The sequence below is a fragment of the Geospiza fortis genome, unplaced genomic scaffold, assembly GCF_000277835.1.
Source record: "Geospiza fortis unplaced genomic scaffold, GeoFor_1.0 scaffold447, whole genome shotgun sequence".
In the NCBI taxonomy this organism is placed as follows: domain Eukaryota; kingdom Metazoa; phylum Chordata; class Aves; order Passeriformes; family Thraupidae; genus Geospiza; species Geospiza fortis.
The window spans coordinates 269298-284423 of record NW_005054467.1 but is presented as its reverse complement, the minus strand read 5'-3'; the positions used below and the strand labels follow the sequence as shown (position 1 = coordinate 284423).

The window sequence follows — 15126 nt, the reverse complement described above, 5'->3', positions numbered from 1 at the left end:
TTGGATCAAGGTTCCTTTTTTTCTGAGAAGACTTGGTGCTGTGAAGTCAGGAATAGTTCTGCTGACATTTATGACTTGTGTACCTACTAAAGTTTTGCTATTCAGTATCTACAAAGCCATACAGAACCCAACATTTCAGACAGAATCAGTTAATGTAAAATTGGTGCATCTCTGCTCAGATCAAAAAAAGGTTAAAAAATCTCCCTGCTAACCCTCTAATGTATGGAAAAATTGAAATTTTGATTTAAAAGAATACTGTTGGAGTACGGTTTTAGTAATGGCGAGGATCTCTGTGTTTTGTCTTTTAATTAGTGTCCCCTGTAACATGCTTCTAATCTGTTTTTCTAGTAAGACAAGGTCTGTTACTAGCAATTAATAAGATAAAACAGCTTTTGAGTAAGTTCAGTTTGGTACTGTTTGGGCTTGATATTTGAAGTCCGCTGCCTTCCTTTAAAAATGTTGAAACTGAATTTATTTTCCTCTGTTAAATTCATTGTTTTGAAGAGTTTGCTGTGTTTTTCACGTTCAGCTAATATTTTAAAATAATTTTATTATTGAACAGGCATTATCTATTTAAAATTAATAAAAAAGGTGAATGTACAATGAAAATAGACCAAGCTTTTGCATAATTGGGATCCATGTGAAATTTTCACCTTGATAATGGATTCCTGACATAAATTATTTTCATACTGAATGGAGGCTGGGATCCATTTCTAATCTGAGATGCCATTGTTTCTTAAAGTTAATTCTCATGGATCTGACATTTCACAACAAAAAGCAAAGCCATTTTGATGATCTCAAAATTTGTTTTCCTGTTTGAAATTGGCTATTGCATGAGGTCTTGGTTACATGTTAGTAACTGTAGCTTCTTATTTCGTACTTTGCATTCAAGCTGAGCTGGCACATGGATGTTTAAAAGCTTTAGAAGAGAGGCATGGTGTATCTCACAGTCTCCAGAAAAGAAAGCAGACTTTTCTATATTAAAGTCCTCTGTTAGGCTGCATAACGGGACATCTTTGTAAGGATTTCTTTCTCCAAATAAGCGAAGATCTACCTCCAAAGTTAAAGTAACATACTTTAACAGACTTGTGAAAATAAGTGTCCTAGGTAGGCTGAAACCTTGCAGCTTACAAATCATTGCTAGGTGTTTGTGGCAACATATGAAGTTGTTGATGTTTGAAGGTCATCTGGTAACAAATTGCTGTTTGTAGACAGAGAACTTGGTTTACAAAGAAAAATATTTTATCGCATAATAAACAGTAAACTGGTAGAATTGTTATAGATTTTTCAAGATTTAATGTATAATAAGTTAAATGAAAGGTACGTCTTAAAGATATCAAATATGACATGACCTCCAAGTTTGGAGGAGGTTTATATCTGTCTTCTAGAGACTGGCAGTATATGCTGGGGGAAGGATCAATCAAACACTTATTTTATGAGGTTTTTATTTGTTTGTTTTCCACTGTGTCTGTCATTTTCCTGGAGGACACATAATTGGCTAGATGACATAAACCAGATGGGTGATGTATTCTCTGATCAGGTAGCTCACAGGCTATTGCTAGGCAATGTGAAACTTTTTGTGGAAGAAGGTGTAAAATACTTCTACAGCCTACATGAGTGAGAATAAAAATTTTAAACAGTTGTCTGATTTTACAGTTGCAGAGACAGTGTTGATAGTGGTGGGATAGGTGTGAGGAGTACTTTAGCTCTTGCACACTTGGTAACTCTGAACTGTAGTCATAAGCAGTGAAGCTGGGAATGATTTGTATGGGTGGCAGCTGGCCTGTAACTTCCTAGGAATCTAAAGATCAGAGCCTCTGTGGGGCAGCCTGTAAAGCCCCTATCAGGTATTGTTTTATATATGTTATTTTTAGATTGAGTGGCATATTAGGCTACTAGGCTTCATATAGAGAAGCCCTTCTTACTTTCAAAATATTACAGATATTGCAAAGGAAAACACTAATTTTACATAGAAATGTGTACACAGTATCTTTAACATAGCATTTGGAAGATTTTAGTCTGGTTGTCTCTTTTGTGCCACCAGGTGGCATGGGACTACAGTCTGTTTATTTTTATTTTTTTTTTCTTTCCAGTATTCCATCATCTGCATATTGATTTCTTTTTGTTTTCAGTTCATCAGTTTTATATGTTTCTAGAATTTATCTTTAAACTGTTGGGATTCTAGGATGTTGCTCCTACATCTCGTTTAGCTTAATCTGGTTTTGTTGTCACAATGTATTTTTGTCTTTTTTGGAAACAGTAGCTGTCTGCCTGTGTTGTATTTTAAAACCTGTTACTGTTTTCAGGATGTATCAATCTAAGAAACAGAGATAACAAGCCGTGGATCAGCACTTTACACAGCCCATAAAACGCAGAGACAAACCAGTAGCATTAAAGAAATACTAAAACATATTGTCTAAAAATTATTAAGAACTTCCATAAAAGTGGAATTATAGTAATGGCAGTTTAGAATCCAAAAGCATGGTTGGTAACTCTTGGTGGGGGTTTGGTTTTCTTTTTTTTATTATTTTAATTCCTGAGGACTTTGCAAAGCCGAGGGAATTTGAAAGAATGCACACATCAATTTAGAAAGGAGACCTAATCCTTGCAAGCTACAGTTGCTGAAAAGAAAAAGGTGAATATTTCAATTATATTACTGTTGAAAGGGAAAAAAATTGTCATGTAAATATGTTGTTTCTAATATTATATTACAGTCCTAAGAAAATAAGGCAGTGGTGCTGGGAAAAAGTCATTAAAACCATAAGTCACAGAGTAACTGTCTACTGAATCAATAGTATTTGTGTTGAATGTAATGGTAAAATGTAGATGCCTGAAACTGAAGCAGGTTTTGCTGTTATGACAGCTGCTTTCAAAAATATCTAATAATGTGTTGTATATTTTCAGATCTGAATTCAACTTTAATAATAGAAAGTGACTGTTTTTTTTGTTCTCTTGTCACTTCTTGTTACATTAAAGTCATTCTGAGGAAATAAAGAAATTACTGTTAATGATGATAGATATCCCTAAGGTCATATTAAATAATCTGGCCTTTTTGATTCTGTAAAAGCTAGCACATTCATGCCTGATAAAAAGCATCCCTCAAATAATTTGGAAGGAGTGGCTAGTACATGAGAGAGGGCAATTTTAGGGTGTCTTGATTGGCTGTGCTCCCTCCTGCATCCCAACAGTACAGTGAATAGATAGCATTAATTTGCCTTGTGGGATTTGTCTCTTCCTTCCAAGTTGCACTGGAAGATGCATTGACTTCTTTCAATTCACGCTGGTGTTGTTCTGCAGCCTTCCTCTTGTGGGGCTCTCTAGAATATCTACAAAATCCTGTTGTTTGGCAGTTGGAGATGACCTTCTGGCTGAAAATGCCATTAGCTTGATATCTCTTTTACAGGACTTGCTTGATGATTGTAATGCTCCAATTATACAGATTATTCCTGTGATCAGGCTGTTAAGGGATCTCTTACACCCATGAAGTTCTTTTGTTAATTTCTCTCCAACTTCTGCTGAAAATCAGAAAAATGGTATTTATATTTTACTTGTATGGGAAAAAACCTAAAATGTTTACAATATCCTCTTAATCCCATCATGATGTGACTGACTTGTAAAAAATTGCTTTCTGTTTGATGTTCTGATAAATGAAAAGATCAGATTTTTTGAAATGAAAGATGTGAAAAAAGTTGAATTTGATATAATTGCTACTTGACACTGTGAGACTTTAAAGAGTATCTTTGTATCACTGATTAAATCTTGTGCGGTGAATTCAAGTTCAAAGAGGAAAAATATATCTTTTGGTATTTTGTCTTGGGCTGAAAAGAGAAAGTTCTGTGTGTTGCATCAATTCCTTATTAGTTTGCCTTTGTGTAAAATATAAAAATATATTTGAATTTTCTGTGTGATCACACACTATTGTGAGTTTTTTGTTGTTGTTGTTGGGGTATTTTTGGGTCTGTGAAGAATTTTTCTGAGAAATAATTAAACTTTTTATTTCTCTCCCCTAGGGCCAGCTTTCAATATTGCAAGAAAAAATAGATCATTTAGAACGCCTGTTGGCAGAAAATAATGAGATTATTTCAAACATACGTGATTCTGTGATCAATCTGAGTGAATCAGTAAAGGATGGACAAAAAAATCCAGAGGCTGTAAACTTCGGTCAAGGATCTGTTTCTGAGCTGCTCCCTTCTGCTTCAGCTTTGCTTGCAGTTGATTCTGAGGATTGTTTGTTTGCTTCAAAAAGTGGAAGTCACAGTTCAGGTGTACAGGTAAGCAGTGTGCCTTTCTGGTTCTGCTGGAATATTAGTTGTCACTAAATGTTTAAATCTAAAAATGTCAAGTTGCTGCTAAAATCTTGGTACTAAGGCATAATAGAATTGTTGAAGTGACTGCTGTATTTAACAGATGTTATGAAACTCTTCCTTTATATCTTTTTAAAAAATTCTCTGGAAATTGAGTAATGATTATGAAGAGCCAACATTTGAGAAAGCTTAAAAGTTTTTTGTAAAAAATAAAAAAACCCCCACAGTGATTATTGTCCCACCAATTCTTTGGAAACAATTTATTTGAGTGTTTCTTTGAGTTTCCCCAAACTCTTCTAAAACTCATGAAAAATAAAACTGGAAATAGTGGATAGACGTGGTTTAAATAGATTTTACTTTTAGGGATGTATGTGTAGATGGGTAGGTAAAGAATGTGCAAGAATTAGTAATTTCAAAAAAATCAAAATTTCATAAAGGGTCCTGTTTTCCCTTTTGAATGTCAATTCTGTATTTCAGCATTCCTGTGTGTCTTCAGTTTGTATAGGCACTTTGATCAGAAAGGAGGAACATGTACCATGTTGACTGCTTGGCATAAGCTATGGAGGTTGAAGTTTTTAAAGTCAAACACTTCAAGTTGAATTTATTTTGCTTTCTGGTGATGCTTTTGAGTTCATGGACTCTTATATATTCAGTTTTAATGGAGTGATTCAGGAGCACTGAGAATACTCTGTGAAGTTTGTGATCTGTACTGTTTTTGTGAGTCTTGTGGGAGTGCTATAAATATTCATAGTCCTCTAAAGCAAAGATTAAATTTTGAAGTCCACCTTTCTCATTTTAGAATTTGAAGTATTTCTCTTGCAGGAGAAAGACAGTGGACTTCAGACAAATAAATGCACATATTAGAACAATTGTAACCTCTGATGTATCATGCTTAATACTTTTAAACTCTTCAGGGATAGGCACTACCTTAATGTCTTTTATAGAGAAAGTAGGCTTTTTAAAGGCAGTATCTGAACACCTCTTTTTGTGTCTGATATGCATTAAGACTTCTGTGCAGGGAAGTGAAACATCTGGAGCTGTGGATACAGGCTTTCAAGTTAGTGGATTATTAACAGGTTATTCATTGTACAATCTGTTACTATGTTAGGTGATGTACTTTGTTATGTGCATTAAAAATAAGTTCCAGTAAATGAATTTTGAGATAAAATATGTTACCCTAAATTCTGGGGCATGTTAACCTGTTATGAATGGAAGGCAAAACATGTTTTCTAAAACTGCTCTTTGTTTTTTGCCTCACACGCGAAGAATACAAGAATATACACCTGCTATCACCCAACTACCTACTACCTACCTAATGGGGGTCTGTTGTAGCTGTACTGCTTTTGGATAGTTTTCTTTGTTTTTATGTATATTCACATGTAGATAAGAAGCAAACACACTGTTCCCCTGCTCACACTTTCCTTTCTTTATTGTGCAGGGAGGAGGGATTTGATGTTCTCTGTGTCATTGCATTGCACCCTCTGCTCAGCAGGTTATTCACTGCCATCATTAAGTCACTTTAATAGTGCTTCTGTACACAGTTTCTCACCCTGTGAGTCTGAACTGCATTTCAGTTATGGAATCTAAGACCTTGGCTTTAGCAGAATTCCTCTAGCACCATGTTAACAAGCTGATCTAAATCACTGATCTAAACAGTACAACTAAAAGCAGTTTCACTATTCAATACTTTACCAACCCTGATGTATTCTGCATGCTCAGTTAATTTATTTGAGACATTTTCAATGATTATTTTGAGCACTTTTTGAAAGAAATATGTGTTAGTTGCTGCTGTTTGTAAATATTAACTTAAAGGCACAGATTTTTACATTACTTCTCCCATGTTTGTCTCTCAGGTGGGCGTATGAGAGACTGGAAAGTAGTAAGAGCTAATATAGGTGAGATTAAGTGTTTGGATAAAAAAATAACCTCACAGAATGAAGGCAAAAGAGTTTTCTCTGAATAAATCATGGAAGTGGATTGTAGTCTCCCATAACAGAGAAACCACTGTAAGAAGATATTCAAATATGGATTAAAAAAACCTTGTGATGATACAGTGAGATATTGCTAGATTTGTTACTCAAAGATACGTGATTTCATAAAACAGAAAAACCGAGTTGCTAACAACATGAGACCAAAGGATTCTCATATGGGACAGCTGAAGGATGTTTTTTCCATGGAGGAATTATAAATCAAGAAATTGTTTACTTCTACTTGTGCTGTTTGTAAGTTGGTAGAAAACTAACATAACTGGAAACTGAAAATAAAGGTGATTTGAGAATGCTGTAATTTGAGTCAGGTACAAGACTAATGTGTACTTTTTTTCTCAAAAGATAAATAATAGAGACAGGTAATAAACCCACAAAAATGAAGATGACTGGGTTAAATATGGATATGACCTGATGCTTTTTCACTTTAGTAGTTCAAGAAGTATCTGGCATTTGTGCTCAGAGAAGATGGAATTCTCAACAGCCATCATGCTGAGCTGGAAGGTCTTTTAAATAATACCGCGAGGTGTCTCCTCCTCTTGTCCATTTCAACTACTGAAGCATCTAACATCAGGCTTAGTAATGTTACTCTTTTTGAAATGAGACATGAATCACTCTTTGAAAAGGTGATTTTGAAGAGGCACAATATATGCTTTTATTTCTTCTGAGCAGTATTTAAGTATTCACTGTTAAGATGTTATGATGTTTTCATGAGGTTTATATAATTTCAGCAGTTTGAGTCCTTCAGTGTAGAGGAAGAATAAGCCCATGTAGAAAAAAGACAATGGATGACCTTCTCAATGTTTTAATAAAAATCTTGTAGCAGCATGGCTGTCTTCTGAAGCAGCATGAAGACAGGCATCCTTTTTGAATTTCTGTCTGTACTGTTTATAAAAAGTTCTTTATTGCTATATCAGTATTTTATACTTAGATGTGAATCTAAAATATCTCCGTGAAATACTTTCTTTAACCTCTTTTGCCTTTTGCTGACTGGCTTGGAATTTATTCTTCACTTGCAATCATGTAACTTGTTCGAGTGGTGATGCAATTTGTAATTAATCATTTGGACAATTCCTACTGAGGATGGTGTTGTATGAAAGACAAAAAAGATTTAACTTCTGTCTTTTAGATTTTTTTTCGTAAGTGTAGGGATTTCAGCCTGATCTGGCTTTAGTTGATTTCAGTGGAAGATTTTGATTTTTTTTCTTGTCTTTTTTTTTAAACTGCTTTTAATTAACCTCTGAATCTGAATGGTTGAGGTTGCCAGGGAACTCTGGGTGTCATCTGGTCCAACCACCTGCTCAAGCAGGGCTACCAAGAGTCAGGTGTCATGGATCATGTCCAGGTGACTTTTCAGTGTCTCCAAGGATGGTGAGTGCACAGCCTGACTGGGCAACCTGTGCCAGTGCTTGGTCACCCTCACAGGGAAAAAGCTTTTCCTGACATTCAGGAGGAACCTCCAGTGTTTGCCCATCACCTCTGATCCTGTCTCTGGGCTCCACTGGACAGAGGCTGGCTCCACCTTCTCTGCTCTCTCTGCCTTTGGTTTCCTGGGTGCTCCTTCTTGCCGTTCTTGAAGACAGGAGTGATGTTGCTTTCCTCCAGTCTTTGGGCACTTCTCCTCATCACCACGATCCTTCAAAGCCTTTTAAGTGTGGCCTTGCAGTGACAAAAGCCAGCACTCATGGGTGCATCCCACCAGGGCCCATGGACTTAGATCTGTCTGGCTGGTTTAGGTATTCCCTGAGCTGGCCCTGTTTCCAGAAGAGACAATCACTTCCCTGATTGTGCTGGCCACATTGTCACTGATACAGGCCAGGATGCCTTCAGAGAGGCGCTCCAGCATGCTGATTTCCCAGGAAGGAGTTTGGGGATTTCTGTGTGATTGTGCCTTGTAGGTACTTCCTTGCTTGTCTACAGATGTTGGAAGTGATCCAGGTTTATTGATTTCTTATATTATGCTTTTTGTCAAAATCCTTCCATGTCACATCATTCTTGGCAGTTACTCCCTCAAAGGGCTGCTGTTGATTCTCTCAGTCCCCTTTTATTTTTAGCCAGAAGATCCTTAATAGTTCAGCTGTCTTCCTGGCAAAGGTACCTCTGCTGCCCTTAGCTGGCTCTCATCTCTCCCAAGCAGACACAGATCTGAAAACAGGGTCAGAGAACCCCAAACACCAACTCTGAGGCCAATTATTTATCTATACTAGCAGTGTCCTCCTCTCACAGTCTTATCCCCCTCTCTGGTAGATAGAAGAGGACACCACCTGTGACCTTGATTACCTACAGAGTTCTGCAGTCAGTTTTTATGCAGTCTGTGCTGCCTCTGGCAGTATCACTGATACCCACATGGAAGTTAACAAGGGATAGTAGCCATTGAGTTGGATAAGCTTCAGCAATTCCTCTACAATAACCAGGATTTGGGCTTTGCAAGGCAGCAAACTTCTCTAGATGATGGGTCAGGGACTCCCAAGTCTTATTTCCTGAATCACAGTTTCTGTCTCTTGAGCTCATAGTCATATCAGCTTGGTTTGAAATCGCTGTAAAGCGGTCAGGGAAAAAAATGATCAATGTTAAGACTGTAAAAATTAGTATCTTTAAGAGTGCAGAAAGTTGCTTGTTAAATTCAGACTACATCCATAAGAAAAACTCGTAGGAATGTGTGGAATTCAATGAATTACTACTTTTTAATCAAATCATATTTTCATGGTTGGAATGTCCAAAAAGTTTATCAGTATTAAGGCCATTTATTTTTAACTGGCAAATTTACAAAATATGTGCTTACATTTTCTTCAGAACGCTGTATTGCACAGAAAAAATACAGTTCTTCAAACTGAGGCTTTAGAAAATATTAAATAATGAAATATTATCTATATTATATATTATTTATTATTTATCTAATATATAAATTAGCCTAATAAGTATCTAAGAATATATGCTATTAGGCTAGCCAACTTCAGCATAAACCTTATTTGGGCCCTTCAAACATCTGTTCATTCTGTACAGAATGAACAGATGTTCAATATTGCACCTGTGTTTTCCACTTATCAATATTGTCCAAAGATGGAAGCAATCCTGGGGAGCCAGTGATGTGACAAGATCATCTCACACAGGCCATAGATGCCTGGTGTGCATGGAATCCCTCACAGGTTTTAGGTATCTAGCGCACATTGCAGGCCCAGCTGAGGCTCTGCTAGATGTAGGATTACTGAGTTGTTTTCCCTTCTTACATTACTTAGTTTCCTTTATACCTTAAGCTAAAGGCCTGTGGTGGATTGACCTTTTCTGGCTGTCAGATTCCAGCCCATCCAAGGTCAACCCACTGCTCTTCCTCTAAGCACCAGAATCTGTGTCTTGTGGATTAAGAGATAGGGAGTGGTATGGCCAAAACTTGGACTGAACATTGCCAGAGTGAAATAACTATGGGGATTCTTTTGTTGTTCTTATGAAGTGAAAGGGCAAGGAGTGGAGATATTTACCTTATGTGTGGGTGTTGTAAAAAATTCCCTTTCTTAGGATTTTTACGTCACTTTGATTTTAGTATGGGAAATGTTGGGGATTTTTTGTTAATGTCAATGAAGTTTGTGAAGAATATGTGATGAATATATATTTTATTGACTGTTCTTAAGTAAGCGTTTCACAGAGATGAGGGTGGAATGCTCTGGGTGCAGGTGTCCAGGTGTTGGCAGAGAGGGTCTTCAGTATCTATGAGGAGAGGGCAGACATGGCCTGAGCCACACACAGCTCCAGACCCACCAGGGGGTACAGCCTCCATCAGCAAAGTATGTCAGTACCTCTGGCAGAATGGGTTTTAAGAAAGGGTGAAATGCTGCCTGACAGTCTAAATGCTAAAAACAGGGGAGGAACCATCCTATGGACACCCTGGTCCTTGATGAAGGAAGCAGAGAAAGCATTCTAGTCACTGGAGCAGGTTGGGAAGATCACAGTGGAGAAAGAGTTTCCCTGAAACCTGTGCAGGATCTCTCCATATTAGATGGATATTTTCAGGAGGAACTGGAGCCTGTATGGGATCCACACTGGAGGAGTTCCTGACATGCCATGGCTTGTGGCTCTCATGCTGGAGCAGGCAAAACATGTGAGAAGGAGAGAACGACAGAAAGGAAACATCATGAACTTATCTCTCACTGTCCAACTCTATTTTAATTGGCAACAGATTAATTTAATGTTCCCAAAGTCAGGTCTGTTTTTCCTGTAATGAAAATTGGTAAGTGACCTCCCTGTTTTTGTCTTCACCCATAATATTTTATATTTCTCCTCATGTTCTGTTGATGAGGAAAAATGAGAGATCAGCTGGGTGGAGGCCAAAGTCAACTATTGCAATTAATTTCTTTAGTTGGATATTTGTTTCAGATGTCTGTAGTTGTTTTATGTTTTCCTAGCAGGACAGGAAGCACCTTACCGCTGGGAAGGTTTAACTCTTGTGGTGTTGAAGTAGTGAATGACTGCTATAGGAGTCCTTTTTTTGTATAGATGTATTGGGTTTGGTAGAAAGTTTGTCAGGTGTACAATTGTATTCTAACATAGGTTTGGAACTGATTAAAGTTTAGTTATTGAATGGGAATGTCAGGAATTGATTGTCTGATGTCAATTCATGTTTGTATGTTGTTTTCTTTCTTAAAAGCAAACCAGAGCCTTACAAAAAACATTTTCTTGAATCTCATATTAGTAGACTCTCTTTGAAGCTATATGGTGTTCCCTAAGTTTCCTAGGAACTTGTTACAGTAATTCTAGAGTTGCTTTATTTGTCTGTAACCTTTTTATTTGCATTGACAAGTGAAATATGTCCTTCCTTGAACACTTAGTGTACCGGGGAACAGGAAATTTATAAGAAGCTTTGTTATAGCAGTTGGCTGTAGTTATCGACGTTTTTGCTGATAGCTTCTTTCAGTTCCTTTTTGTGATTTTGATGTTTGCCTCTATCTCTCTCGTGCTGTCATTACTTCTTGCTCAGTTTATTTCCTTCATTTCCTGCATTCCCCTGTCTAGTGTACTGTGTTATTCTGTATAATCCTCTTCATATCCTCCTGCCCAATACCATTGTGAGCTGCCATAATTTTTGTGACTTAAGCCTCTTAATCCTACTGTTTATCTAATCAATGTCAGTTTTCTCAGAACAGAGCCTGCCAAATGCTCCTCTTCCTGGCAGCTGTGTCTTGGGTGTCCTAGTGTGATTTCAAAGTTGCTCTCATTTGTCAGTTTTCTATTCATTTGGCACATCATCCCTTCCTCTGTAATGAACAAGCTGATCCATTTTAGGTGAAAACAGCTTTGTTTTTTAATAGCAGAACTGTTTCTGTGAATTCATGTTTTATATTCCTTTAATTTTTCTTTTTTAGATGCTGGATGTCTATGACATTCTTCCTTTTGATAATCCAGATGGTGGCGTTTGGAAACAAGGATTTGATATCACATACAATGAAAATGAATGGGACAGTGAACCACTTCAAGTTTTTGTTGTGCCTCACTCACATAATGATCCAGGTAATATGTTAACTGAATTGATTTGAGGATCTAGAGACTTTTGAGTTAGGAAATGCATTGCCATTTCTGTTAAGATTTGGATTTTTTTGAAACATACCAGTTAATATGTTAGATTTAAGTCTAGCAAGGCAGTGAAACAGATGTTTAATTTAAGTGCTATTGACTTCCAATGACAACTGTTATGATACAAGTTGTATGTCTACTCAATTTATCAACTGGAGCAGAACTTCAGTGTTGAAATTGAAAAGTGATGAATTTCTGGTAACACTTTCAGTTTATACATTGCTGCATTAAGTACCATCAGTTCTTATTTTGATTTTTTGGACTGTCATAGATATTTAATCCTCAGCCTGTGCTAAATGTGCTTTTAGAAGTGTGACAATGGCAAATCAGAAGGTTTTGACACTTCCTTCACATTTTTTTTGTGCACACCCCCAACTATAGTGGGATAATGAAAAGTCTAGATTTAAACAGAAATTTAGGTATACCTACATAATTTCATTTCCACCCAAGTGGGTTTACTGTGTAATAAACAAATGCAGAAATGTTCCTTTATTTTGGAATGATTTCTTGATAAAATTTACCAAGAAGTGAATTATATTGCTGCACTGTGGTCCTGGTACATGTACACTGACCATGAGAGGCTGGGAGCACTGGTTGTTGTCATAGAAAGCCACAATTAAAGTGATACTAAATTTTACTACTGTATATGTCTCTAAAATTTAATTTGTTGTATGAAGTACTGTGGATCTGAGTGAAGGTATAAACATAAATGGCTTTTATTTGCACGTGTATAGCATTTTCAAACAAAATGAATGCTGGAACGTGTAATTACTATATTACTGTCCTGTTATGGCGGGTAAATTAATGCAGTATGGATATGGTAAAAATATTCAGAGCAAATAATCACAGTATAGATGTAGATTTGCCTATTTATTGAACTATCTTTGAGCCCATGTCTGTCTATTTCCTCTCTGGTTGGAGTTCTCCTAAAGACTTCCCTTGAAAGAAGCAGCTCTGGCGCATAATGAATCAAAGCAATCCAAAAAGCAATATACAGAACTTCTCATTCGCTTGGGTCTGCTAGAATAGGGTGTGGAGTTTATCTGTCTCCCTTTTTTCTGCTGAAGCTGTTGGGATCACATCCTGACTGGTACAGGACTGTTGGCAGTCCATGAGAGGCCAGTGGCCTGGTGTCACATCTGCCCTCCTGGAATGTCTTTACCTGAACTGAGCAAACACCCTGTGCACAGTGTAGGCTGAGGTAACTGCTCAGGCACATGAGGTTTAGGAGCTGCAGGGAAATATCCTGAGGTAAGCTGTGAAGAGATTTGCTGATAACTTCACCAGTGTCTATTCAAGTCATCATGAGGTACTTTTTCTGCAGGTTCTAGTGATTTCAATGTATGTGAAAGATATTTACCAAGAAATGGGGTCAGTAAAGATATATTAGCTGCAGAAGCTTCAAATTCTCCTTAGACTTTATGTTTTCTCATCTGAAACTCCTTCCTCTTCAACTTTTCACATAACCAGTTATGCTAGTGAGAATGTGTAGCTCAAAGGCAAAGAAAAGGCCTTGAAACAACTTTGTCTAGGGGGTGGCATCCTTGCCCATCGTGTGGGGTTGGAAATTGCATGGTCCTTTGCAATCCAAGTCACTCTGTGAATCTGTGAAACACAATCAGTAGGGAAGGTGGTGGGTTTAAGTTCCATCTTCTTTTTTGGATGACTGAATGTGCCAGTGCTCTGAAACACTTTGTGATGCTAAATCTGGGTTAAATGCTTCTGTGTGAATTTAACCATGACCTGCAAACTTGGGATCTTTGTACTTCTCTCTGCAGTAGCTAAAGTGTTTCCCTTTTGGAAAATGGGTTGAGATTGGGTCTCCTTCAGACTTTTGATCAGTAGTGGCACAATTGCTTTAGTTGCTGGCAGTTGATAGAGATTTGAGCGCCTCAGTAGCGTGGCTTAATCCTAAATCATGGAGAGAGGTTTGGTTGTTGTGTGAGCTATCACAGATAGGTGGCAATTCTGTCAGGAGCAGATTAAGGAGTGAGCATATAACCTACTGTGCTGGCAGAGCCCTTATGTTGGCTCTCACCTGCTTCAGCTCTGGTGTTCTGTGGCTGCCTGGAGTGGAGGAGGCAGCTGAAATGCAAAGGGGGGAGCTCAGATCAGGGCTGGCAAGATTGCCAGCCAGCACAGATGGACTTGGAAGACGAGTTTTGGATATGACTGGAGGGAGGGAAAGTCACCTCTGGCATCTATTGATCTGTAATAATTTTGGTAATGGCTACTCATTAAATTATTTTAAAATTGAGACGTGAGCTTTCTAAAATATGTGTGTACCAGTATCTCACTGCTGAATGTGGTGGTTACAGATCTAGTATAAGCAGCACTTAAGTGGAATTGAAAGTGACTGAAGTAGATTTTTCTCCTGCTTCTCAACCCACATGCAAGTGTATGGGCGCAAAGGTCAGAACTAAACACTGCTTTTTAGCACTTCATCAATTATCAATGACATTGGTAATTTTGCCTTACAACCACTCATGTTAATCACCTTTTATTATTTAAGACAGTCTCCATTTCTCAGGAAGAAATCTATATAGACCCAAGTCAGTGTTAAGATATAAGAAAACTTAACCATAAAATTTGATGCTGTTAATACACCGTGGAGTTTCATGTACATTTTCTGTTGACCGGGTCTGGATGTGTTTTTCTGGTGACTTCTTCACCAGGAGAGAGATTGCTTAAGCTCTTGTCTGACCCACCAAAATACAAGAAATGGGCAGTTCACAAGTTTTTCTTGACATGCTGAATGAGGGAAATTAGAGCTTTATTCCTGGCTTACATTTCAGTATTTCTGTGTTTGCAGAAGAGGTGCAGCTCCTTTGGAAAACAACAGAACTGTTACAGACAGGACACTTTTGACTGCTCATCAGTAGAAATTTCCTTTTGATCTTAGCTATGATGGCAGCAGATTTGATATGTACAAAAGCAAAACCAGATCTTGCACAGGACATAAAATGTAAGAAGTCTAATTATAATTTTGCTAGTACCTCATGGATCATGGCAGATTTTACTTTTTGTGAAATGTGCAATCATTTGAGTTTTTAGTTATGCTTATGAAATTAAGCCTGATAAATCATTCTTGCTTTACCTTGAGCAGAGATCTTTTACAAGTTAAGGTATGCTGTTGGAAAAGTAAATACAATGTCTTACTTTTTTAATTTCAGTGTGTTTTCATCTACCTTCATTATTTTATTTTAGTACATATTTTGCAGGAACAAGAAGCTCATCTACCTAATTCCTTTTGAATCAGAATGAATGCTCTAACA

General features: G+C 37.3%; 1 protein-coding gene across 1 annotated transcript in view; it reads left to right on the top strand.

The window, feature by feature from the left end:
* The first annotated feature begins 4002 nt into the window (after positions 1–4002).
* Positions 4003–15126, top strand: part of MAN2A1 (mannosidase alpha class 2A member 1) — a 93568-nt gene continuing 82444 nt past the window's right edge. The window contains exons 1-2 of the mRNA XM_005428027.3: positions 4003–4271; positions 11644–11788. Of these exons, the coding sequence (XP_005428084.2) occupies positions 11644–11788 (145 nt within the window). The 5' untranslated portion in view covers positions 4003–4271. The remainder of the gene's footprint in view (positions 4272–11643; positions 11789–15126) is intronic.